The sequence below is a fragment of the Puntigrus tetrazona genome, chromosome 6 (genome assembly GCF_018831695.1).
Source record: "Puntigrus tetrazona isolate hp1 chromosome 6, ASM1883169v1, whole genome shotgun sequence".
In the NCBI taxonomy this organism is placed as follows: Eukaryota; Metazoa; Chordata; class Actinopteri; order Cypriniformes; family Cyprinidae; genus Puntigrus; species Puntigrus tetrazona.
In genome coordinates, this window is record NC_056704.1 from 26,515,837 (window position 1) to 26,543,419 (window position 27,583).

The window sequence follows — 27,583 nt, forward strand, 5'->3', positions numbered from 1 at the left end:
TACTGGCCTGATCTAATTGTGTCTATAAATCATAGATCATCATTTTGACAGGAATTATTGAATTCTGACACGATACCTGTTTTTAAGCATGCAATATCAAGCATCTAAATGAGAAAGATTGACTTTATAAAGGTAACTTTTAATTAAACTTGAGAGGTTCTACTAGTAAAGGCAAAAGTAATCAATTTCAACCTGCATAAAATTTCCCCCTAATATATAAAGTTTAGTCTAAAATCACTAAGTTGACGTCCATTTGTAAATTAGCCATCTATCGTATTATTTCTTCTTCAGGCCGGTGCTGACAGATGGGTCAGGGGGAAAATCCTCTTAGCAACTTTCTGCTGATGGAGCTTCATTGAGCAAAGCTGCACACTTTCTCATTACTAGCTTAGCATCACCTCACTGAGGCCTCGCTCGCTTTCCTTCAACTCTACTGGAGACAGTTTGAAGATAAAGGACATGTCTGCCGAAAAAGTGAGTTTGCTTTGACCGCTTAAAGCACGTTTTAGTATGACCGTTAGCCTTCTACCATCCTAAAAATGTTGATTCGCTGAAGCACGCGGAGATCGAATCATTTAGCATCTTCTGTTTTAATCCAGATCTGTCATCGGAATGGATTTAACGGCGGTTAATATGTTTAACATCGATAATTAAAAAGCATCCCGCGCACGCTGTCATTAGCATGTTGGTTAATTTGTCTAATTAGTGAGTTACAGCGAGCTCACGCCTAGTTTTACAGGAAAGTTCAGTGATGCTGTAGTGAATAATTGCAAAGCTTGTTACAGACACGTGCATTTGACTGAATCAAGCACTTCCAGCCATGCATTTCAATATTACCCTATCACCTTGCTTGCGATGAGGAATGCTTAATGGCTGTAAAATATTTAGGTTTTATATCTGCATAAACTAAATAATTACTGTTGGTGTTGTGACTAATAGGAAATATTTGGCATTGAAGATTGATATCATATTATGTGGCGATATTGTCACTTGAGTTCATTTAGACCGCACAAATACTTTCATTTCTAACTTTAAGAAAATTATTTCAACACTGTATTTTAGTTTTTTGCCGTCAGTTGAATGGAAACATGGCTGAATTAGGGTTTTTGTTTTCCTCCACACCTCATGACAGGGATTGACTAAGGTGACGGTATTAATAGTCTTATTCTGGCTGCGTCTTAAGTGGATCACACACACTTACACGCTCGTACACACACACACACACACACACGTTCAGACACACAGTCAGTACAGAGTGTCTCTTGTATATATATATATATATATATATATATATATATATATATATATATATATATATATATATATGAGGGTGAAAAGGTGTGTGGAAATACAGTCCACTTGGAAGAATAATGGATGGATATGAGATTTTTCCATTGCTGACTCCTGCGGCTTAATCACTTACGAACCGGACGTGTTGTGTAACGTGATTACTGCTGTTATATGAAAAGAGAGATCACGCGATCTTGTGCATCAAAATGGTTATACATCTTCATTGTGTTTTCATTATTTTAGTTTTTGACCAAAACACATTCAAGTTACGGTTAATAATAAGCTTTGATTTGAGGCTATTCTCATCAAGTATGCTCCTCCCCCTTTGGTATGCTCCTCCCCCTTTTTTCATGGGGCCATAAGTTGACTCAAAAGCTGTTTCATGAACGGATGTGGGCTATTCCTTCGTTATTTGAAACTTGAAAGAAGACTCCGCTTTTTTTTTTATCTATTCAGACAATCTCCTGGTCTGGCCATATCACGTTTAGCATAGCTTAGCATAGTTCATTGAATCCAATTAGACCAGTAGCATCGTGTTCAAAAATAATACGTTTAGATATTTTTCCTATTTAAGACTTGACTCATCTGTAGTTATATTGTGTACTAAGACCAGCGGAGAATGAAAAGTGCCGGTTTTCTAGGCCGATATGATTAGGAACTATCTTCTCATTCCCGCGATATCACGCAGCGCCTGTGGAAAATAGTACCCAGCTTGCAAGACACACTCCCTCTGTGTGATATCACTGCGCTGATTATTACGCCGGAATGAGAATATAGTTCCTAATCATATCGGCCTAGAAAATCACAATTTTTCATGTTCCGCCGATCTTAGTACACAATATAACTACAGAAGAGTCAAGTTTTAAAATAGGAAAACGTTTTTGAACGTGATGCTACCGGTCTAATTGGATTCAATGATCTGTGCTAAGCTATGCTAAAAGTGATATGGCCAGACCCAGAGATCGGCTGAATAGCTAGTTTTTCTACACGGTAAAGAAAAACCCTTTCGCAACATCCGGCCGAGAAAAGGACACTCTCCAGGAGCCGGACAGGTCTACAATCCAGAGAAGACTTCACCAGAGCAAATAAACAGGCTTCACCTGCAAGCTGCAAACAATGCCAGATTAGCCAAAAAACATCGAAAGAAAGCCAGGCAATTTTTGGACGACTCAAATTAAGATTAAGACCTGTACTAGAATAATAGAAAAAAAGAAAGCTTGGGAAAGCTCTTTATCCAAAGCATTCAACATCATCGTAATGACACGAGTCGATTGGGCGGCGCTTCATAGTACAACTTAGGGCTGCACAATTCATCGAATTTCTAATCGATTAGGATTTTTGTCATAACCGTGCAGCCCTAGTACAAATGGACAGTGGCTCAAAACATACAGCAAAAGCAACCCAGGAGTTTTACAAGGTAAAAAAAGGTATTCTGCAGTCAGGCTCCTGATCTCAAGTCGACTGAAGATGCATTTCACTTGCTAAAGACAAAACTGACAGCAGAAAGAGAAACAAACAACAAAACAAGTGAAGTCAGCTGCACTGAAAGCTTGGAAAAACCAGCCTGCAGACGATTCTCAACAAAATACTAGAAATGAACACTTTATTTATTATTACAGCTATTTGTCCAATTACACTTGAGCATATAAAATGTGGTTACTGTGTATGAAAATGGTTACATTTGTTGCATTTTGTTTGACCCCTTTAATTAAATTATGGAATTATGAGCCAAAATTATGAAGATTTTATCAGTATCCAAAAATATGGGCCTTGAGTGTGTGTGTCTGTGTGTCTGTGTGTGTGTGTTTACATCTGTTTGTGTGCAGTTTTGTGCTTCGAATGTTTACAGAATATTTTTATGTATTTCCATTTTCTGTATATATAACCATAACATAAAAAAAAAAAAAAAAAATATATATATATATATATATATATATATATATATATATATATATATATATATATATATATATTTATTTTAAATTATTTATTTCTTATTTATTCATTCTATTTATTATAATTATTATTATATTATTAAATAATAAATAGAATGTGTGTGTTTCAAACAAAAAAATATAAAAAAGCTTATTGAGTTATATTCAAAGAGATCATTTTTTTTTGTTCGTTGCCTTCACTTGCATCCTTACCGGTGAGTAATCTAACTTTCTAGCTTTGATTACCTCTAATAACAGCTGATTGTCCAATATGCCTTTTGCAATGATGTGATCTCTAACCGCACACATCAGAATATTGCAGAAGACCAAAAAGAAGAAGCCCGAGTCGACTCCAGCAGAGACCAACGGCTCCGAGGCCAAACCCAAAAAGACCAAGAGCAAGAAGAGCGCGGATCTGTCGGCGGAGAGCAGCCCGGCCACTCAGAGTACGACTGAGTTCATGTCCTGATGTTACATCACTGCGCTCCTGTCAGTCTGTTTACACCACTCTCACAAACCTCCCTCGCAGATGGAGAGAAGATGAAGAAGAAGAAACTGGAGAAGGACAAAGAATCAACAGAGAAGGAGAAGGAAGTCAAAAAGAAAGCGAAAAGTGCCCCGAAGAAGAAGAAAAGTGAGTGACCTATGGTGTTATTTTAGTGTCATTACTATATAAACATACATATTTATATCCTCTTAGTGCTGTTTATATTATATCATATTCATTTTTGCCTTTTGTAATACGCACGCGCGCACACATACGTTTTAGCTATTGTCATTTTTATTAGTTTGGGTTTTTTTATTCATACGACTGCTCTTTTATATATGCTTTATAGCTTTATTTAGTTTTGTTTTAGATGTAGTTATTTTAGTAATCGCAGTTTCAACTTATTTCATTGCAATAATATGTACTATTTATTTTATGTATAATTTTATTGTATTTCAGCTTTTTCAGTTAGCCAAACATTGTCTTTGTTAATGATAAGAATAATAATAACACCTTAATAATAATAATAATGCTAGCCTTAGTAATACCTTAGCAGTGCTATATTTATTTATTTGATATCTTGAAATGTTTGAGATATCCAAATCTCTTAAGATTTTAATATTTTGAGCTTGGTTTGGGACAAAAACCTCCAAAAGTAAGAGAATTATAGCGTAATCATAAAAAAGGCATTTTTTATGAGAAAAAATTGTTCTTCATTTTGCCTTGAGGTGTGCAAAAGAAACAACTGTGATATTTTATTTAATAGCATGATGTTTAAAAAGCAAACTATACCACGTTTTTAAAAAATATCTGAGCGCTTATATATTTTATGCAAAACAGGTTCTACAGAGGATGATGATGATGAGGAGGAGGACGAAGAGACCACTCCTCAGAAGAAGACAAAGAAAAAGACTTCGAAAGAAAGTTCTAATGGAAAGGAAAAAGAGAAGGAAAAAGACAAGAAGCCCAAATCAAAAGGTGTCGTCTGTTCACATGAACTTTATTCTACTTTAAATATGTAATGGCTTAAATAGATTCAGTAACTTGACTTATGTGTGCTTCACAAAGATGTCAAAGAGGATGTAGATAGTAAAGGAAAATCAAAAGCCAAGAAGAAGGAACCAGCCTCCATGTTTCAGATAAACGGAGACAAGCCCGAAACCAAGAGTAAAAAGAAAGGTAACGTTTTGAGAGCTCTTCTGTGTAAATGTCTGATCGGTGATTCGGTATAATAAATATGTTTGCAAATGTGGCATAAAGCGGCTGCCAAATCTGAGAGCGAAGATGAGAGCGAACCAGAAACCAAACCCAGCAAGACGAAGAAGAAGAGCAGCTCAAACCCGGCCTCTATGTTTCAGACAGGAGGGGACAAAGACAAGGACAAAAAGACAAAAAAGACTAAAAGTGAGTTCGTTATGGTATGACATAAAAATATAAAATCTTCAATGTGTATGTGTTTTTGTTATATGTTTTGTTATAATGCACACATATTGTTTTTACTATAAATTCTTCACTGAATAAGTAAATAAAGGCAACACTTTATTCTGATAGTCCACTTTAGACATTAACATTAACAGTCTATTAGAGTATTAGCAGACTGTGTGCTTATCATCTTCTTTATAGGATTTTATTTCGATGGCTCCACGACATTCTGGCTATGAGAAACTTTGCAAGATTCAGTTAACTTAACAGTCTACACTCTCGAGAGCTAGTAGACGTTTGCAGTTGCAAAATAATGAGAATTAGCTGACATGCTGTTACAAAGCTACCTGTGGACTCTCAACATAAAGTGTAACCGAAATGAATGAATAAAAGAGTATCCGCACTGCATTTTCTGAATAGCAATAAAGAATGTATTCAAGGGAGCAAATAGAGGGTTGTAGTGTGCCATAGTTGTTTCCATAAAATGTCTAATTTGATTGTTTCTCATCCTCAGGTCCTGCTAAAGCAGAAGAGACCGAAGACTCTGATTCGGAAGTGACGCAGAAAAAGAAAAAGGGCAAAGGGAAAAAAGGCAAAAAGGTGAATTCACTTCATCCTCATTCAGGTTCTCTCTGGTAACGGCAGTGCTCATGTGGTTTTCGAGTGGTTTACTGTGATTAGCGTGGTAAGATCGCCTCTCTTGTTCCTGCGAAGGAGGAGCGGGCGCCTTCTCCACCCATCGAGTTTGACGACCTGGAGGAGTTTGTGCTTCAGCCCGCTCAGCAGGGCGTCACGGTGAGGTGTAAAGTGACCCGGGACAAGAGAGGGATGGACCGAGGCCTTTACCCAACCTACTACCTGCACCTAGACAACGAGAAGAAAGTACGCCATCTATATTTATCTGTACAGGCCTTCACAGAGAAGTCTTATACGTGGACCAAGACTGCTTTTATTTGATCAAATAGTAAAAAGAGTAATATTGTGAAATATGTTTAGAAATAACTAGTTTCTATGTGATTACAAGTTACAGGGTTAAATTTGTGATGTTGTTACGTGTTATTTTTGTGATATAAAGCTGCATGGCCACACTTTATATTCGGTGGCCTTAACTACTATGCAAAAATATGTACTTATTGTGTTCATATTGTATTTCAAATCTCTGAGGTGGGATGCGGGTAAGGTTAGGGACAGGTTTGGTGGTATGGGTAGGTTTAAGGGTGATTAAAGGTGTATGGGATGGGTTAGCGGTGCAATTATACATGTAGGTATCGCTTTATTTTAAAGTGTCGTAATACAGAGTAATTACCTAATTAGGTACATAGAAGAATCTATCGTACTTACATTAAATAAAATGTACTTACATATGTAACTACGTTATTGAACAGCCTGTGATTATGTAGATGTGACATGCAGCTGCTGTTACATATGTGTTACAGAGTCTGTTACACAGTTACTTATACTAAAGTACAATCTGGATACATTTTATTTTAAGTAGCATATGCCTGTGTAATATTATGTCATTTTAATATGAAATTATGTGACATCTACATGATTACATAATAATTGCAAACATGGCGAGTTCATTTTGTTTTATGTAAGTAGGACGGCGACTACTAAGCACTTACTAGGTAATTAAACACTAATATAAAATGTTGCCGTTCAGGGTATTTTATTTCAGTAGAAATCTTTTGTGACATTACTGTCACTTCTGATCATTTTAACGCATCCTGAGTGAATCAGAAAACGGCCCAGCATCTCACTATATCTATCTTACCATGTAACAAATTCTGATGTCCATCTCACATGCAGGTATTTTTGTTAGCCGGAAGGAAGAGGAAAAAGAGCACAACCTCCAACTACTTGATCTCCATTGACCCGACTGACCTCTCCAGAGGAGGGGAAAACTTCATTGGGAAGCTGAGGTAAGCGAGTGTCACTAGGAGCAAGCGTACCTTTTTACAGATCCATAACACAGCCTTTTTAATTTAAAGGGTGTCTGTCTGTATATTTCAGGTCAAACCTGATGGGAACTAAGTTCACAGTGTTTGATAATGCACTGCATCCGGACAGAGCTCTGCCGGACATGTCTAACGCTCGACAAGAATTAGCAGCTATCATCTATGTAAGGCGACATTGACTGTCATTCTGATTGAAACACTGTAATCAGCTGTTTAATGCATGTCATGTTTTACCAACATTAATTTGCATCGTTGCTTTAGGAAACAAATGTTTTGGGCATGAAAGGACCAAGGCGAATGATTATAATTATTCCTGGCATGACCAAAGACGGAGATCGAGTCCCCATACGACCACGTAATGTAAGTCAAAAACAAAATTATTGATATATATATATATATATATATATATATATATATATATACACTGTATATATATATATATATATATATATATATATATATAATACAGGACTGTATATATATATATATATATATATATATAATTATTAATTTATTCAATAGAAATATTTTTGATACATTTGCATTTATGATTTTTAATTTATTATTTGTTAAAATTACATCTGAATATTCTGCTTGTGACAGGATGAAGATGGCCTCCTAATTAGACATCAAAACAGAAATATGGAAAACTTGATAGAGCTGCGCAATAAGACGCCGGTGTGGAATGAAGATACTGCGTCACACGTGTTAAACTTCAATGGCAGAGTCACACAGGCCTCCATCAAAAACTTTCAGATTGTGCATAACAAAGACCGTAAGTAGCTCAACCATATCTCTGTAGAGCTGTTGATATTTCTCTGAATGTTTAAAAAACTCATATTTGACTGCTTCTCATTTTGCGTTACGCAAAACAAACACAACTGCAAATTATTTAAATGTGTTTTGGTTTGTATATTACATTTTAATTTGTTTATGAAATGTACGGTACAGTTAACGTCGACGTTTCCAGTGTAACAAAAGTGGCAGAAATAATATTGGCTGCTATTTTAATCTCTCTTTTGATTGCTAATTGTAAACATTTGTGCACAAAAATGAATTAAAGCTGCAAAATGATCATATTTGTAGATACTGTTTCACATACTGTTCACTATTCAAAGCGTAATCGTGCAGTATGCACTACATTTGTTGAAAAATACATGCAAAATGTACATTTATAAGTCACTGCATGACCTTTTTTGTGCTACATTTCAGAGGACTACATTGTGATGCAGTTCGGCCGAGTAGCGGACGATGCCTTCACTCTGGACTTCAGGTATCCTCTGTGCGCCGTACAAGCCTTTGCCATCGCTCTCTCCAGCTTTGACGGCAAAATCGCCTGCGAGTAAAAGCGCCGAGACGTCCTGTTGTTGTCTTTCTGTGATTTCGTCACACGCTGCAAACGGGATGCGTTCTCGCTCGGCATCAGCTCAATCCACAACGAGAGCGGAGCCCATAAATCTGTAAAATAAAGCCACCGTTGCTCGTGGGGTTGCTCGATTTTCCATGCTACAGATAGATCGGCTGGTGACACCCGCTTGGGCTAAAGTCAAGTGATGGGTGTAGAGTTGGTGAACTGAGAAGTGCATTGAGATGTTTGATTTGAGAGTTTGACCCCCGGCGGTAAGGAGGTCACGATAAACGTGGCACGTGTTTGAAAAGGGAAAGAGAGAGAATGGATTGTGGTTTAGTTTTAGGTTGTGCCTACAGCGCAATTAGGAAAAAATGTGTTTTAACATTGTCTGCTTCATTTTAGCGAATCGGGTTAAAAACTTGGTTATCTTTTACTAATAAGACGAATTGAAAAAACACTTTTTTTGTAGGAATACTTCACCCAAATTTGCTGAAAATGAACTCGGCCAACCAAGACGCAGATGAGATCGTTTCTTGGAGAAATGTAGCATTAAATCGTTCGCTCACCAATGGACGCTCTGCGGTGAATGGGTGCCGTCGGAATGAGAGTCAAAACAACTGATAAAAACATTACAAATAGTCCACACCGCTCAGTTAATGTCTTGTGAAAAATGGTGTCTGTAAGAAACGATCATCATTATGTCATTCTAGCTAAACATAAATCCATAATTCATGATAACACCAGTGAAAAAATCCATCTCCTGTTGTCCTCTCCCATTAAAATGAATCAGCAAACTTCCTTAGAGCTGTTTTGTTTTTAAAACCTCTTTCCCGATTCTTTCGAGACAACTTTTCTCGCTAGAGAAAGATAGAAAACTATGGTTTGAATGGATTGGATAACTTGCGGGTTATTGTGATGTTTTGAAGAAATAAAATCATCTTGAAAATGTTTTGGGTGAACTGTTCCTTTAAAAAAACACTCTCTGTGTATTTTAGGTAGCTGTTTTGTGTAACCGTGAAGAATGCTTATCTGAAAGCAAGCAAGAAAGCTGTTGTCTGTGCAAGTGTGCCGAAAGCCCGAGATTAAGGCAAGGTCCAGATTTATCAGTAATGTTCAGATTTTTGCACATGCAGTACATCACTGACTGATGCTTGGAGTATGTCAAACATCTCAACCGCTCACGCAGTTTCTTGCTTACTCAAGCAAAGCTGATCTGGATTAATAAGTGTCATTACAGGAATAACATGAGCTATCTCCTGATGCAGATGCGAACATCCGACGTTTGGCGTTTGATTGTTTTGTTTTGCCTTGTACATGTCGTTGTAGTTTGATTATTAGTGTAACATGGGATGTATTTGATAAAAACCCATAAAAACCCACCGTTCTTCTGTTTTTACTTGATGTGAATGTAAATGTAGAAAAGGAAAATGCAATACTTTTAAATGAAATAAAAGTGTTTGTAAAAAAATGCTTCGTTTTAGGGTTTCATTTCTGGGTTTTTAATGGATATGTGAAAACGTTCATTCTTCTTGCACGTTCCTTGTATTTTGTGCTTCTCTTTGACTCTGAAATAACTTTCTTTTTCACTTGATGCCACCAAAGCGGCTTTAACGTTGAACATAGACGTTAACCAATAATACAAGAGCCGCAGATTTCTAATGACTTGAAATTCCTTTCTAAATCTGGTAAGGGGAAAAAAACAGATAAATCCATTAAATAAACTGTATAACAGAGCTCAACTCTCACTTTAGCTCTAGCTGTGATATTACACTGGGGATCTCTCTTTAAGATTTCAGCCTGAGGCCAGATGATCTGTCACAGCCTGCCGGGTTTGTTGTCCAAACTTGTAGGTTTGAGAAAAGTCGCTGTGATAGTTTCCTCGTCTTTTCCCCGTAGCTTTTAGTGACCCTTGGTGATATTTTAACTTTACCTCGCTAATCTTTATCTCACGCGTTTCAGATACGGCCTACAGACGGAGCTCTACGCCTGCAGGGATGTACGTTGAAGGAGCATACGTGCATTATGATCTTAGGCTCCGTTCCAGTGTATTACATCACTGAGTTTGACTCCCCTGAGACGCTGGTTGTGGTGAAGAGCTTTCACTCTTCACACTCATCGCTCTGGAATGTTGAATGGATTCTATTAGAATTCCTGGACGACGAAGAGGAGGATGATGATGGCCTTCTAAGGTTCTGAAAACCGTGCAGTATTTGACCTGCAAATATAATCGCTTGGTTTTACGGATAGATTTAAACACAGCGAGCAGGGTTTTAAATGAGCACTAAAAAACACATATTTTAATTTGACATAATTTCACTTTCACATTAGCAGATTTGATTCATCCATATTTATGTTAATTTTTTTTGTCTGACTATATAGTTATTGAGTAGGCTGTATAAGTATTTATCATCTATATTTTATTTCCACACATTTAAATGAGTTCTTGTTATCCTAAACTTAAAAACACACGTTCGGAAAATCCAAAATAAGTGTGTTATATACACATAAAATGACTGCTAATTAAAAGTTACTAATTATCTTATTGCAAATGTCTAATTAGGTCCGTAATGAACTTTAATAACTGTTCAAAAGTTTACAAAAATATGCAGTGATGAAGACTTTTTGTGATGTGCAATTTTAGGAACGCGCTATTCTTTTTATTTCTATTTTTGCCAAGTTTTTTGCATATCACATTAAGTAAACAGATAATCGCAGATAATCCAACTGTCAGTGAAAAACGGCATTACATTAATGCAAACGTGGTATTTATTACTCAATGTACAGTAGCTCAAGTAGCTCGCCCTACAACTTTTCCCTTTTCTTCTCCGCGGCCCAAAGGGGGCGGTCCTTTTAAGGAGTCCCCGCCCCCATCCGCGTTGATTGACGCGCAACGATGGCCCCTCCTTAAACTTTTTTTCCCTCCTTCGTTTTCCACTGAAGTGCGTGAATTTCATACCAAACCCATACTTCGCATTCCACCTTTACTGTCAAACCGGGAGAAATATTACCGAAAACAATAGAGCACCAAGATAAATATAACTTTAACGAAATAAACCTCGTCCAGTTCTATCGGTAGAGGTGTTTCCCAATAAAGGTGAGTTTTAGCTTCACTCGTTCCCTTTGTCTGATCGCGTTTTTCATGCCGCTCTAGCGAAGTTTTCAGATCTTTGTCATATTTTGCATTTTTCCTCGGAACTCCCTGCGTTGGGTGGGATGAGGGACAGAATTCCGCGTGGATACGCCGTAATTGTGCGCGTGTGAGAGCGAGGAAGGCGATATCGGCGCGATAGCCGGGAACTTTTCTGCCTTTGAATCGGACTTTTAAGTCAGAAACATTATTCCGAGTGACGCTTCCATTGTTGCGCGGAGAAGTCGGGTCGAAAATGTCACGCTCGTCCGCGCAGCCTCTCGTTCGCTCTCGTAGCCTGATTTTGCAAACGCGTGTGATTGGAAATAAAGAAAGGGGTTTTGTTGTTCCAGAGAATTGTCAGAGAGGAACGACAGGAGTGTTCGGAGAGATCGTTCGCCCCTTTTTCTACGTTATCAGGTAAGCGTGACCGCGTTTGCTTCGCTTGGTTGCTTTGCCAGATTTAATATGTACCGATTTCTGTGACTTTTCAGCGACGCGAACTTAAAGAAACACACTGTTTTTAATTTGCAAAGCAACTTCATTGCGTGCGAAATGAAAACTTATCACGCCATTTGAGTACAGTACGGTATCTACTCTAGATAAAAACACGATTTATTTTTTTTGTGTGGAAAACTGGTTGATGTGATAACTGATTTCTGTGGAAACTTTTATATTTGCCCTCAGGCAATTTTACGGTTTATCAAAACCTTATGGAATATATATATTTTTTTTATTTATGATTTTTGTATATAGTTTTCTTTATGCCTGTATGCTATCGATTGCACTGTAATCATTATTTCTGCAGTATTAAACTATTTTGTAAATAAAAACGATCAGATTTCCTCAGGTAAAGCAGTGACGTTGATTGATATTCCCGCCCAAACAGCTATCTTTCCTCAGATTGAGCGTTTCGATAGTTTAAAGATAATTTTGACTCTTTTTGTGTCTTATCTGGGTTTTATTGACGCTGTCAGTAATATCTATACCGCAAAAAAAGAGGTTTACAGTTTTGTGTAAAGTTGTCACAGTTATTTGAAAGATCATCTGTGATCTTTATGGCCTAATTTGTTGACGAGCCAATCAGTGCCTTTCAACAAAGTTGTACAGCTTTAAATAGTTTATGTAAATTTATTAAATACTTCTTTTCCCCCCACATCGCATACTTTGCGAGCAGATTAAATACATTGGGGAGTATTTAGAGAGAGAGTCATTGGGCCCTCATGAATTTAATAAATTTTAATGTGAGGCCAATTTGACTCAAAGATCACAAGAGGATGCGGTTTCTGAGAGTTAATTAATATTGTCAAACATTTCCATCTCATCTGTGTATTAATTTAATTTTTGCAGTTATCTTGTTTTTGTCAGGGTGAGTGGGTGAGACCGGAGTATTTTGAGTTTAGTCCCTGGCATGAATATGTTAATTCGCTATCAGTTCACCCCACACACACGTTAGTGAGTTTAACGATGCTCTCCGCGTTTTTATTGTTCCTCTGAGTTACTATTAATGGACAGGTTTCGTTAAAAAGAAATGCTGCACTTCAGGTTGGACTTAGTCAGTTCAGCCCAAACTGCCTCTTCAAGTTCTGCTGCTCGATTAGATTGTTTTAAGTTTTACCTCCTTTTGGAAAGGTTGGGCTTCTCAAAAAAAGGTTTGAAATATAGCTAGATATAGGTCAGGTTGTTGTTTGAGATTGTTTTTTGTAATGTGTGTTGAGATGAGACCACATGTTGTGGTGGTTTTAGTTTAGTTTAATTTAATTGTCAACATTGGAAGTAACTAAATTGTGCTCCAATTTGTTTACTCCAATTTTTTTGTTTGCATGTTGATTAAAAGCCAATTTTTTTTCTTGCTTGTGACTCCAAAACTTGTGTGCTTCTGAAATCTATTGAGATGTTGCCCCATTACCCGATCAACAACAAATAAAACGATAGGTTTACGCCAGGTTTGGTTTCACATTACTGAATACCACGGCTTCTTAACTAAGTTTGTTACAGGAAGTTTAGTTTAGCTTGTGGCATGCACTCCAGGCTACCTGTCTTGGCGTTTGCCACTTACGTGATGTGCGCGATTTACTGTAAGTCACCGCGATACGGAAATACCTTTCTGGAAAATAATATATGTACAAACACCGCTCGAGCTGTCCAGATTTAGTGCTAGTAGTTGTGCGATTTTCATCGGTCGGTATTGATGAATATCACGTGACGTGTAATGCTGAGGTTGCACGTAATGCAATGTAAAGGCGCATTATTGAAACTAGAAGATTCCAAAGTATAGTTTTGCACGGAATTCTAAATCAAAACTAGTTTTTGCATTGGGACGAAGGTTGCGTTGGAACGGATCTGATTTTTCTATATTAGTTTATGTACAATAAACATTTTTCCCCGATAGTTTTGAGGGCAACACGTTTTAAGCCAACACTTTTTTGGGGGGTGGATTTAAACAGATGCCGCGCGTTGCCTTTTATGGCTTCCATGACGGCCACATTTGTTGTTCAGCTGCAAATTTGCTGTTCTCGTTTTTTTTTTTTCTTCAGACATCAGAAACCAACCCTGAACTCCCTCCGCTGTCAGGCTTTGCCGAGCGAAGGCACATCATTTCAACGTCTGCTTTTGCTCTCTAAATAGAGCCTTACTGTTTAATAAGCTAACAAATCAGTTTTAATGATTTGTTTGCTCTTGCGCTGAGCTCTCAATCCAGTCCCCAAACCAGTCCTGAAGTTTGCGATCATCTCCACGCCGTTTCTAGCAGTCCTCGATGCACAAAAAAAGTCCTGAGCGTGTCCTCCTTCAGAGATCGAGAGTGTGCGATCGGAGCAGATTGTTTGTGCCATATGTGTTTATGTTGCTGGCCAGTTGACAGTTCCTTTAGCTGGTTTGTGTTAAGGGCCCATCTGAGAGCGTAATGAGCCTCTTTCCATTTGTGCGGACTGAAGCGGCCTTTTAGCACCCGCTGCAGAAGTGGCTCTCCAAATGGTGACCACTTACCTGTCTGTCAACAGAGCCCTGAACAAATATCTAGCTGTGTGTGTGTGTGGTTAAGCATTTGGGAGAAAGAGATGCACTGTCATGATGCGCTGTCGCTTGGCCTCCTCCATGCCCCCGTGTTTGCAAAAGGAAACATTTTACACGCTCTTCAGTTCCCCAAAATTTAATTTTTCCCTTTTAAATTAAAGTCCTTTCCCACGTCGCGGTCGAAGGAGCCTGTGGCGAGACGCGAGCCAAAGCACACACAATGTGTCGCTATGCTTTATTAATTATGATGGAGGGACGGCCCATGAAAGCGTGTTTACATTGCGCTGAAAATTAATGCCTGCTCTCGGGACGCTTGTTTACATACATTTCCAGCGCGAGGCATTGGCAGATAAGGTTTTTTTGGCTTCTCCGTTGCCGTTTTTGACTCGAGGGAGGGGCGAGCTGTGGGCTAGAACAGTATAGCCTTTGTTTCTGTCTGTCTGAAGTTACTAAACTTTCCAGTTGTTCTTGAAACCAACTGTTTGTGGCAGTGCACCGGGGTTCACACGGCAGTCAGCTACGCTCAATGCAAACATGCACCTGAGTTGCATCTAATCTAATAATCTGAATTGGTAAAAAGGAAAACAAGTTGATTATTTTTGCCCCTACCGTCTAGCGGTTGCATTTATTCGTCATTCTTTATAAAGAAGCTCTTTCGCGTGATGGTTATCAGAGTGTGATAATCATTACATTGAGCATTGTTGCCATTTTTGTCACGTCACGTCATAAAAGTAATGTATTTTGAATGAGCGTATACATAGTGCTCATATTTAGGATTAGTTATTCAAACAAACCCCAGATCCTATACACTATATTGGAATTTAGACACGCATGTTGTTCTAAACATCCGTATGACTTGTAGGGATATTTTAAAAGTCAGCGGGGTCCAGTTTTTTAGACCCCATTTAGTTTTTGAAATGTCACCATTTGTTTTCCACAGAAGAAATATGTTGTATAGGTTTGTAACATGTTGGTGAATAAATGATGACAGGATTATAATGTTTGAGTGACATAGCCCTTTTGATTTCGACGTGCTACGGAGATGAAAAATGTCTCTCGTAATGCGCTATATTAAAGAAATGCATGGTTTTACTGTCAGAGAGTGGACTTGATGATTTTCATCTGGCATATGATAAAATGGATTAAAAAAATCCTTCTAAATTTACTTTAAAGGAGGGACCCTTTGACTTGGACCAGCTCGCAGTTACCCAAAACACCTTAGCGTTGAATTTTGCAAGAACCACTTTTTTATTTGTGATGTGTTATTGTATTGATTATATGATCAAATACATCTACTCTGGTTTTGTAGGTTTTAAAAAAAGAAATGTTTTTTTGGTAATTATGAGTCTTTTGCCATACGCTCTTAAAAATGAAAGTGCCATAGAAGTACAATTTTGGTTCCACAAAGAACCATTCAGGCAAAATCAGTCGGTCGTATCGCTTTCCTATCTTTTTATAATCACAAATACAAAAACAAATAATCTTTTTTGAAATGGAAAGGTCCTTCAGATGTTAAAGGTTCTTCATGAAACCATATAGGCTTAGATCATCTTAATAATCAAGTCAGATGGCAATATAATCTGTACTCCGTTAATAAAAGGAGTACATTTTACAAAAACAATACTATTTAATGTTCATGTGCTGATTCTTTATAGTTAATTGAAATTCCTGAGTTAAACGGTTTCTACACCAATTCTTTGTCCGTGTATGAGCTCGAGTAGGTTGTATTTATGTCTCCCTCTGTTTTTGGCATAGAAGTGTGACTCAGAGATCAGCACATGGGGCCTCTTTCTCTCTGCCATCCCAAGAGTCCTGTGAGCGTTTGTCTCTTTATGCATGTCTGTTCGGTTTTCATGGGGTTTGGCTCGAGCCCCTGCCTCAGCCACTAAATGACCAAGTCAGGCAAGAGCACTCCTTCACAAATTCGCCTGACGATTTTCCGCGGAAAGTGCTGAATCAGACGTTCGAGTGAGTCCTCTGGCAAACGCGGCGCTCTTTGTGTCAGTCTTTCCTCTGCTGACTGAATCAGGACTAGAGTAAACCATATGGAGAGATCTGAGAGCAGACGGCCGTCCTGGAAAGTCACCCGGCGGATAATGTCGAAAGTCGGGAATCAGGAGTTGTTAATATCGCAGAGATTCATGTTTAGCTGTCTCGTATGCATCAAGGGTTATTTCCACGAGGTGCTTCTGTTCGTGTAAAGAGTCATTTTAGTGCTCTTAGCCTTTTATCCCTAAATTCGCTCTCGGTCTTGGTAGTTTTACAGTTTTCTCGTCTGTCGAGCAGCTCTTTCTCGCAGGCTCTTCAACAACTCTGATTGTTTCCTGAGTGCCGAGCCAGAGAGGAAGTAAGAGGAAGTTATTGGAGGAGAAGGGTAGAATTTATTAGAGCTAAACACAGAGAGGGAAAGAAAGCGAGCGGGTGAGTGAAAGTGATTGGAGACTTGGAGGATGGTAGAAAGAGATAATATGCAAGGAAGATGTGCTGAGACCAGAAGGGTTTATTCTCTCAGACAAGCTAATAGTCTTGGAAGGGTGTTGAAGCGATGTCTCGCCACTGACTTTTCCCCGACTTTTAAACAAAAACACGATTTTATTTCTTTGGAGTCAGGGTTCTGACCCGCAGGACTTGATTAAGTGGTATCAAACATGATTAAGATCACATCTGAGGCTCTGAACATGTCTAAGCAATTAAGTATAAGCAGATAATACTAGCTAAACAAACTTCATCATGAATTGTTCTGACATGTCCAAATGAAAATTATATTGCTTTACTCCTCATTAGTTTAATATGGTAATATGTGTTTAATTTATTTTTTTTAGTACCAAGCAATGTTTAACTGTTTAAGTAATCAAGAATTTTTAGGTATGTACACCGGGGTTGCACATACATTGATCCAGTATTAATTTTTGCGAATGGTATTTTTGTTTCGTTTAATTCATTATTATTCATAAGGGCCAATGCATGCACATTTTACATATTGACTTACTCTTGTCGCCATCTGCTGCTAATTTCAAGTTTCTTTTAAAGACCACAAGCTTTGGTTAAACAGGCAAATGTAATCTTGACAGATCTCAAAATGAGGATTAATGTTTTTTTCATATTGTACACTGAAGTTTCAATGCCTATTTTGCATTTTGAATTGTTGACATAATAGTATATCAGCCATATTTAATATTGGGTGTTTATTGATTATTGCCCGTGAAATGATTTTAATATAGGTGCATCCCTTTTTTTTGTGCTGTTTTGTATTAGCCTCCAATAAATGAAAATAAATGTATTTTTTAGCTTATAAGATAATTAAGGCCCAGATCCATACTCTCATTTTGGTTTCAAAATATTTTGTACATTAGCTGTTTGCCGATTTCTGTAAAATTGTATAATTTTATGCTTTTTAGGAGGTGAAACAAATAATAATGTTCATAAAGCATCGAGCATATGTAGTTCTAGTCAAAGTCGATCCTCTAAGGTTGGCCACCCATAGGTTTTATGATGGTCAGTTCCTAGTGTGTGGCCTTGGGTCTGAAGGCCATAAACGGTGTGTAGATCATTAAAGCCAACAAGCTAAAAAAGAGAAACAGACTAGAGCGAATGGCAGGTTTGCCTACATTTGTCACTCTTGGGCCCACGTATATATCCGTTCCTTCAGACATGTTCAGACTTGGGCTGCAACGATTATCATGTGAACAGACACTGAAGTGTGGAAAAAAAGAAAGCTTGAACCAATCACATCTCAGATTTAGATTAGCCCACCCAACAAATTTGCATATACGATATGCTTTGCCTTATAAATCAGTGTTTCTTTGAACAACTAAGTGCTTTCTAATCCTCGTTTGCTAACCACAAAAGACAAAAGTGATGCTGGGTAGATACAACTTTCCAAGAATAGCCTGAGTAATACTCTCTCACTGAAGAGGTTATCTTCTGCTTTGATGAATCATACTAGTAAGGGATGGTCTGACGTGAGTTTCCTGTCCAGTAGGAAGTGCGATTCCATGAGCTTTTGGCCGTAGTTGGAAATCAGTGCTGGACAATGAGAAGAAGAGAAGGAGACGCTCTAAACGTCTTTATCTGTAATCTGAGCCCAACCAGCAGCTGCTGCTACACTTGTCCAGCCCTGTTGTTCTCTGACTGCTGACTGTGTGTGTGTGTTTTTACGAAGGAGCCGAGTACACTGAATAGTATTCGGTGTGTACTCTCTTGCGTGAGTGAAGGGCGGGTGTGTTTTGGAGGCTGCCCGGAGGGATACGCTCCTTGGGGGCGACTATTGCCAACAAGTGTTCCAGCTGCAACAGTTTCCTAACAAATCTCACATTCTGAGCTGCGTTCGACAGGAAAAACAGTTGGAGAACATTTGTTCAAAGAGCTTTGTGCACTAGTTCAAATACTAAAAAAAGGGAAATCTGGCTCTTGTGAATAAAAAATTAAGACTCCAAAATTAGGTTTTTGCATTTGTGACATCCACTCAAGGTTCTTCAACCTTCAATTAAACAGTTTTTAAAAGGATTTTTTTTTAATCTAAAGAACCCTTTTTTCACTTTAAAGAACATTGGAGAGGTTCGATGGATGTTGAAGGTTCTTCATGGAATGGTTGATGGAACCATCAATGCTAATGAAAGAACCTTTTATTTTTAAGAATGCGAGCTAAACTCTTTAAAAATAAAGGTTCAGTTTTTGCCATTGATGGTTCCATGAAGAGCCTTTAACATCCATGGAAACTTGAACTTTCCATGCCACGAATGGGTTTTCATACATTCAAATTATGATTCCAAAAGGAAGCTTTTCTTTCTAAACTATAGAAAATCCATTACGGGTTCTTCAGAGAACCTTTAATTTAGTGTTAGGAACATTTTAAAAGAAACTTTTTCCATTGTAAAGATCCTTGGATGCTGAAGGTTCTTCATAGAATTATTACTGCAAACATTCTTTATTTTTCAGCGTGTAGGCTGCACTCTTAAAAGTAAAGGTTCTTTATTGCCATTGATGGTGTTACGAAGAACCTTTAACATTCATGGAACATTTACAGTTCTCATATGGTTACAATGTTCTTCAGACCAATAAAAAAAGGTCTTTGAGGAACCATAAATCGTTCTTCTATGACATGGCTGAGAAAAAAAAAACCTTTTGGAACCTTTATTTTAAAGAGTGAAGAACATTTTAAAATTTTAAGAACATTTTTTGATTATGAAGAGCTTCTGAAAGGTTCCATAGATGTCGAAGGTTCTGTATAGAGCTGTTATTGCGCTAAAGGACTTTTATTTTTAAGAGTGCTGGCAGGTCTTCTACATCTCTATGTTTAGGTTTCATATCTGACAGGAGTGTCCAACAGAAGGAAAAACAAAAGGTAGGTTCTGGTCGTTAGGGTTGGCTCACATTAACTTCCCCCGCATCCCTTATTTTGCTGGCAGGACAGCGTGAAGACCTCCCTCCTGGACAGGATCCTCCACTCACTTGTTTCCCGCCAAAAATGTCCGCCTGGGATGACTAACGCGCAGATGGACTCCAGCACTCGCTCCGCGCGCTGGAAAGTCCCTCCGCTCCTCTGTCAGTTAGCGGAGACCCTGAAATGTTATAAGATGACTTATTGAGACTGCAAGAGACTTTATGAAACCCAGGATGTGGAGATGCAGGATGAGTTCTTTGAGAAACCTAGCACGTTTACACAAATGGGATTGTGATTGTGACAGCCTGACTTCTCGTAAAATTGTTTTGAGATAATGGAAAGTCCAGATTTGGACTTAATCCCATGGCTGAGTCATGTATTTCTCTATGATTAACCTGTTTACTCCTGAGAGTCCTCAGTTTCTTGGTAAAGCAGGGTCATGCTTAAACCGATAAATATGATCACATTTCTAGTTGTGATCTTATTCATTCTATTTCTATTTGTACTATTTTATTTCTAGTTTAATAAAAAGACTAGAAATAGAATTGTGTGTGAAATGAATAAAAATTCAAGATGAATAAAAAAATTATATGAATGAAATATATATATGAATCATGAAACCAGGGCTGGATAATTTCATGTGCATAGTCACCCTGGAGTGCTCAATTTTGTGAGCATGAATGGGAATATACTTCAGAGATATTTTACTCATAAGAATTTTTAGGGGTGCCAATAATTGTGGCCAACATGTAATGGAGAAAATCATTTAATTCATCATGAGACCCCCTCTTTCAGTGGTATCCAAATATGCAATTTAAAAGTTTTTTTTTATTTTTATGTGCTTTGAAATTTAAATTGCATTTTGGAGCTGATAACCAATACTGGCTTCAAAACACAACAGTTTATAATTGATTACTTGAAGTAGTTTTGGATAAAATTACATGGACTTGCTGGACGATTTCGTATTGTTCTTTTTAATTCTTTTTTTGGCAAAGACCGGAAGCTTTTTTAGTGCCAATGTCAAGATAATAGTTGATGTTTTTGAATAGTTGTGTGTTTTCCCCCCTCGTTCTGTCGCAGAGAATCATGGGAAATGTAGTTTGGTGGCACAAGTGCGCGTCTTCATGAAGCATCAGCAGTACATGATATTTACTAGCTAGAATAAGCTGCATTTTATAACGATAATTAGCAGTTATTTCAATTTAATCAGCATGCCTGCATCTTAGCTATTATCTTATATTCTGTGACACTTAATCTTGTATATCCTTTCTCTGTAACTACAGAAAAAAAAAAGTATATCCACTGTGTAATTTGTTGCGCTACGTCATGATTTCACCATTCACTTCTAGTTCAGTCCTCTGTTTATTGTACATGTGCATCTTGTGTGTGACCACAATGTCTGACTTTGAGTCATAAACAAGCTCTCTGAGAGGAAAATCCGAAAAGGCCACCAAGTAAACCTCAATCAGTGCCCCTTTCCTGGAACGGCCTTATGACTAAGTCTTTATGATTCTGGTAAGAATAGTCTAGCAACTTCTGACCCCCCAAACTCCTCCGTCAGCCCATGCCAGGCTCCATGGTTGGAGGTGTCAGCTCGGGGGAAAAACTGGCTGTAAATCCATGTTTTGTCATCGATATTAGATCATACAGAAGTAAGTTTCCCTGGGCTTTCTCCTGCAGAGATCGAGAGGAATCCGGTGAGCCCGGAGAATCGTGGCTGGAGCCAACTCTGTGCTTCAGCCGACAACAATACGCACTGTGTTGGAGCTCTGTGAGATAGTGGGCAGGGAGGGCTTGTGTTCATTCAATGGGCGTCTGAATGAATGTGTGCGCTGCATGGCTTTCGCTGCATTATTTACATTCCTGGACCACATGGAAATTCTTCAGCATTATATACTGACTGAGAGCTCTGTTTGGTCCGGCCGGGAGAGAGAAGAGGCGGGAAAGAGGAGGCTGTGTGCCTGCGTCGGACTAAATATGTGTGCCATGTCATTCAAAGTTAAGTCCCAGCTGCCTTATGGGAAAACGAAGTTTGTGCGTTTGCATCGAATGGCTTTCGGCGTTGCAGGATGAGCGTGTTTGTTTTGCAACAGATGTTTTGCAGTTGTGTCCGTCTGGCCTTATTCTTGCTCGCTCGCCGTGTCTCTTTTTGAAAGAAACTGTAAGTTCATGTTCGCGGAGTTGCTTTAAGATGGAAGGGTGAGATAGACGGAGAACGCACCGCCAGATGTTAGTTGCAATTAGTATTAAAAATAAACCTTTTTTTTCTTTGTTCTTTGTTGGCAAGGCATTGCATCAGTGTGTTTTGCAACTGCTGCTTTGTTTCCTTTTTTTATTTTTGTTCCTTCAGGACACCGTTTTGGGAATTTGAATTTATAACGTCTTAGGCATTTATTATTTGCTACCACTGTGGGATTAGCATAAGATATGGTGCTACACACACACACACACACACACACACACACATACAGACGGTTATACATTGGTAAAGTGATTTTATTCACTTACTACAGTAACAAACATTATCACACACTGACAGCACTATTATATTTGTTTGCAATTAATAGTTAATATTAATAGTTATAGGTATTTATAGTTATTTATTATTATGGTTTATTATTATTTTTAATATTAATTTAAATTGTGATATTTACTTATTATTTTTGGTAGCTTTTAAAACAAAAAAAATTCAAATTTTTTAATTTTTTTTATTTTTTTTTTAAATTTCCCTAAAACTTATTTTACAGCTCCTGGTTTATCTCCTTACTTTCAACCTTTTTTTTTTGGCTCTTTTTGTTTTGTTTTTTCAATTTATTACTCATTACCAAAAAAACAGTACCGTGACTTTCACACAAAAATAAGTCTATGACGGCATTAATACCAAGGCAAGTCACATGTATCTGTATAGCACTTTCTGACGGTACAGCTTCACAAAAGAATCACGGCGATGATGCTAATAATATTTCCACACCACACCTCTTTGAAGTACCTCGCATTAGTTTTTAAGTGTGCCATGGTACATGAATTTGACACCGATTGAATATTTTTGCATTGATAAGTCACATCCAGGCCGCTCTCCCTCTGTACTACTAGCTCTTTCGTTATCAGGAGTGCCGAGAACGCTCGAGTCCCCGAGCGCGCTGATGTTGCGTTTTGTCCAAAACAATCCCACTGTTTTTCAGACTCCGAATGGATGTCTAAATTGGTCAGTCCTCCCCTCCCCTCCTTCCCGCTTTGTCCCCCCCCCGACACCCCTTGACTCCAGCACTCCTCCCTCCTCCACCTCCCCCTCCCCTCATCCTTTGCTCGCCTCTCCTTATTTGGGCAGAGTGCTTGGGAGCACAGGATGGGGAAGAGGGTAGAGCGAGAGGGGCTCGGTTGACATAAGGGAGAGAGAGAGAGAGAACTAACGCCGCACTTCCTTAATAAGGACATGTCTGGAATTTAAGCCCAACTCTCCAATAGAAGAGCTTCTCTGAGCTCCCCGTGCACACTCTCGTCTCTCACCCTCTCCCCCAGTACACACACACACACACACACACACTAAAGTGAGGGCTTTTTCAATACATGACGTCTTTTTTACTCGAAGTTTGCTCGTTTGTGTTACCACGCATAATGTGATTTATATTTGGCGATATGGTAGAAATCACTGCGTGTAGATCTGTCGTGTGTGATATGTAAAGTTTATGGACGTGAGTTTTAGCTGCTGGTTTCTTTGGTAACACTTGAAATGATTTGAATTGAAATAAAGCTAATAATAAATAGGAATATTAGATACAAACTATTCGTCTTGGCAACTAACTGACATAAGTTTGTGTAAAATGTAGTAGTAAAATGGTGAATAGGTAAATTTAAGTTATAAATGTATAAATAAAAAATTAAAACAACTAATACAATTTAAGTAAAAAGAAATATATTTAAAACATAAAAATATTAAAGGATATAACATTACTAAAACTTAAGCTAAAATTAACCCTGAAAATGACCATCCTGACTGCACGGGATGAACGGTGTCGCGTGTCACCTGAGAGGCAAATGCAATTTGGAAATGCATCACTAATTGTCCTCCCCGCAGCGTTGGAGGACTCAGGCCTGCAATGTCGAAAAGTAATTAGGACGCTCACATATTCCAACGTTCTCCCGGCCGTTGTTTTGCTCGTTCTGTGTCTTCAGGCTGCCAAGTCAAGCTTATTCTTTCAGTGTGCGTGTAACCAGAGCGTTTGAATATCCCCAAAGGAAGGTCTCAATCGGAGTCGGCCGTGTTTACCCAAGCTGCGTTTTTTTGTCAACATCAGCAGAAAGTGAAATAAAAGAATGAAATATGTGGGCACACCAGTGACTCCCGAGACCAGATCCTCGCGAACAATACCATGCGAAAAAGAGGCAGCCTGAAAAACGCTTAAGATCCCTTAACCATTTTCAGACATTTAGACGGCCACATTGGACCGCGCGCTACCGACCACAAGCATTTTTGCAGGCTAGTCCTAATTATCTAATCCTTTTAAATGGGGCTTTATATAATGTCTAAAATTCATTTGTCGTTTTGGAAGCGTTTGAGAAGAGGAAATGGTAATAAGAGTCACAGTTGCTGCCGTCTTCATCAGCCAGTGCCCCAAACTGTGGGTACGCACGGTTTTAAGAGCTTAATCTTTATGTCCACAATAAAGTAACATTCTCTTTCTCTCTTTCCTTGTTTCTTTGTTGCAGTACTTGTGTAGCGTGGGGGCTCGTGCCAGGGCCCGGTAGGAGCCGGCACCATTGCGTCCAACAAGTGGAGTGCCAACGGCAGCCCGGAGCAGGGGCTGGAGGATGGGGGTGATGAGCTGGACAAGGCCATGGATGGAGACGCAGAGGGCGTGTGGAGCCCCGACATCGAGCAGAGCTTTCAGGAGGCACTGGCTATATATCCACCCTGCGGCAGGCGCAAGATCATCCTGTCGGACGAGGGAAAGATGTACGGTAGGTGACCTTTTCCGCTTTTACGTCAACATTTGGAAAGTCTGGGGCTCAACGCTGCACTGTATATAATAGTAAGAGTCTCTCATACTAAAAAGTGATCTTTTCTACTACACAAAAACCAAACAAAATTGCCAACTAGTCAACAAAGAATTTTATATTGTTGACATTTTTAAAGGAAGAGTTAATTAATGTTTTGTAAACAAACATCCCAGAAATCAAAATTCTGTCATTATTTACTGAACCTGGGTTGAGTGAGCAACTTGAAGTTTGAAGGTTTGAAGTTTAGGAAACTAGTTCCAAGTCAGTAACTTGTTTTTTTGAAAAAATAAAACTGCTGAGTTTACCACACAAAGGAAGATATTTTGAAGAAAGTTTGTAACCAGGCCGTTTTGGGTCACCATTGACTTCAAAAATTCATGTTAGCATTTTTTTGTCAGTTTTAACCTTTAATATAATAATGTAATATCAACTTACTCTTCTTTTCTTCTTTTTCTTCTTCTTCTTCTTCGAGAATCAATATTGAATCGAATTGGAAATCAAATTTAATCACAAGCGTGCAAATGAGAATCGAATATAATTGTGAAATTGATTAAAACCCAGCTCTAATACTGTACTGATTGGCTCAATTGTATGTTCATTTAAAAAATCACTGCCAGTTTGAGTTGTTTTTGTTGTACTGAGGGAAGTAATAATTGGCTTTAAAAATTTTGCCGCCAAAATTCTGCAGGAACATCACATTGTATTCATCAATGGAGGAGTCTTAAAAACGCACACGGTTCAACTGACGAGATTGTATCGCTGCATTGCCGTTTTAGTGATGGAGGATTTTTTTTGTGTGTGTGTGTGTGTGCGATTGATGGTTGCAAGACAAGTGTTTCTTGATAGAGTGGCTTATGGGAGGGGTGGCAAAAGAGAGATGGAAACTAGAGAAAAGATAAGAGGGCGGGAGATAATGGGTTGATAGAGCCGACACGCTTTCATCCACATACATGATCCACTCGAGGATCCCTTTGTGCATACCATCGAAAAAATCCATGCATGTGTACGCATTCATGAAGCATCATAAAACGTCTAATGCTCATACGCCATCTGCTCTCTTATGTAATCTCGTATTTAGTCATGCTCAAATAGCCTTCCACCAGCAGCCATCGATGGCTTCATATCATGATGTAGGTGTTCGGGTTTTGTTCAATAAACGAAGGTTCTCGTTCGCTAATACAGCCTCTTACCTTACAAACACACATACGTGCAAGTCTTAGCCAGCAGTTGTGTTTTTTAAGAGCACATAAAACAGGCCTATACTTGTCCCAGAGCAACTCTGTGGACTACAGGCCCGACAGAAGACAGGTTTCTCAAGAACTCTTTTTGTGGCTTCTCTGTCCCTGCTTGCTTGCTGCCCCCTCTTCTTTTATTCATTTGCCCTCAAACTGGTTGCATTTATCTATCTCAGATCATTAGCAGCTCTTTCTTTTTCCCAGCCCTGTGAGAGTTGTCGTTTATTTTCCTTCTGTCTCCCTCTCACCCAGTTGAAAAAAGTGGCAAAACCAGCTCTGTTTGTCTTGCTCAATCAAGGTTTGTTCCCCCACAAGATCTCTCTCCCGCTCCCGCCTCTTTTCTAGTACTTTTTTTTTTTTTTTTTTCAACTAGTTCTTCCTCCTAAACAAGGTAGGTCTGCCCCTGAGGCACAGCACTTTAATGGCTCCAGGTGCAGAGTAGTATTTCCAGCGTTAAATTCTTCATTAGACCGAACAACATGAAGATAGGAATTTGTGAATGCAAACAATTTTTAGCGGCACAATGCCAAGCATTCTCAATATTGCACTTAGAGAAGCCATTTGAGAAAATGTTCTGTTCCTGCTGTCGGTTTTCTGTCTTTGAAACAATAGTTCAAAGATAATCTTGCTTGGCAAGTTGGTTAAACTATAGATGGCTATCTGAATGACTCGCACCTTTGATGGTAACTTTATTGCCCCCATTGGGGACAAGCCAGTAACAAGAAAGCATGTTTAGCATGTAAAGCGGGACCATGCACTTATGAAGACTCTGCCAAATATATTAATATTCTATTGTAATGATAAAACTGCTCATTTGTGACCCATGCTGGCAAAATTAGGCAAATGTACTTTTTTTTTTTTCTTGAAACTTTTGAATATAATATTTCATGCATGTTCCTTTCAAAACAGAAAGCAAAATGCAAGACAAGTGCTTTGCTTCTAATAGACAAACACAGCTTTTTGAAACAACAAGGGGTAGACCTCTCAGATAATGTGCAAATAAAGATAATCTTACATGTTTAATTACTATTTGGACCATTGAGATTGCTAGATCGAGCCAATTTCTGTGAAAAACTCACCCGTACCGAATTGTCATTTTACACAGTCTGACTTTGCCAGCACAGGTCAAGTTTTATGACTTTATCAAAATTTATGGACTTTAGAACAGCTGTATTAGAAAGCTAGTGGGACACAACCAGCGAATCTTTTTGCAAAAATTGGAAAAATAAGCAAATGCGGTTTAATTCTTGGCTTGTGCAATATGTCTCTCTTTCAGTTGTGTGTTCATAATTTGCAGATGGACTCTCCAGTTTGGCTGGACTGGGAGGGTCCAGGTGTTTGGCGACTGTCCCCTCCTCCTCAAACTGTCTGCTCGCCTTTCTT

The 27,583-nt window shown here is 38.5% G+C and overlaps 2 protein-coding genes across 10 annotated transcripts in view; both read left to right on the forward strand.

Annotated features, from left to right (window-relative positions):
• Nucleotides 1-4,619: 4,619 nt before the first annotated feature.
• LOC122347315 (tubby-related protein 1-like) lies at nt 4,620-9,859 on the forward strand. The gene is made up of 10 exons (XM_043242495.1): nt 4,620-4,689; nt 4,780-4,890; nt 4,972-5,115; nt 5,648-5,733; nt 5,848-6,015; nt 6,943-7,055; nt 7,147-7,255; nt 7,353-7,451; nt 7,695-7,866; nt 8,304-9,859. Exons 2-10 carry the CDS (start codon nt 4,842-4,844, stop codon nt 8,435-8,437), a joined length of 1,074 nt encoding a protein of 357 aa, XP_043098430.1. The 5' UTR covers nt 4,620-4,689; nt 4,780-4,841; the 3' UTR covers nt 8,438-9,859.
• A 1,510-nt stretch (nt 9,860-11,369) lies between these two features.
• tead3b (TEA domain family member 3 b) overlaps nt 11,370-27,583 on the forward strand; it is a 33,202-nt gene continuing 16,988 nt past the window's right edge. For 4 of the 9 annotated variants that reach the window (XM_043242080.1, XM_043242085.1, XM_043242083.1 and 1 more), the window contains exons 1-3: nt 11,370-11,536; nt 11,923-11,989; nt 24,675-24,926. In XM_043242080.1, coding sequence (XP_043098015.1) covers nt 24,803-24,926 — 124 coding nt within the window. In that variant the 5' untranslated portion in view covers nt 11,370-11,536; nt 11,923-11,989; nt 24,675-24,802. The remainder of the gene's footprint in view (nt 11,537-11,922; nt 11,990-24,674; nt 24,927-27,583) is intronic. The other 5 variants (XM_043242079.1, XM_043242084.1, XM_043242082.1 and 2 more) reach the window with 2 other exon arrangements.

What these genes read in the sequence shown, in the direction of transcription:
- LOC122347315 (XM_043242495.1), top strand. Translation starts at nt 4,842, where the DNA reads ATGTTTCAGATAAACGGAGACAAGCCCGAAACCAAGAGTAAAAAGAAA. An exon ending in AAGGGAAAAAAGGCAAAAAG is followed by an intron (nt 5,734 to 5,847) that starts GTGAATTCACTT and finishes GTTCCTGCGAAG; the next exon opens with GAGGAGCGGGCGCCTTCTCC. An exon ending in GATTGTGCATAACAAAGACC is followed by an intron (nt 7,867 to 8,303) that starts GTAAGTAGCTCA and finishes GCTACATTTCAG; the next exon opens with AGGACTACATTGTGATGCAG.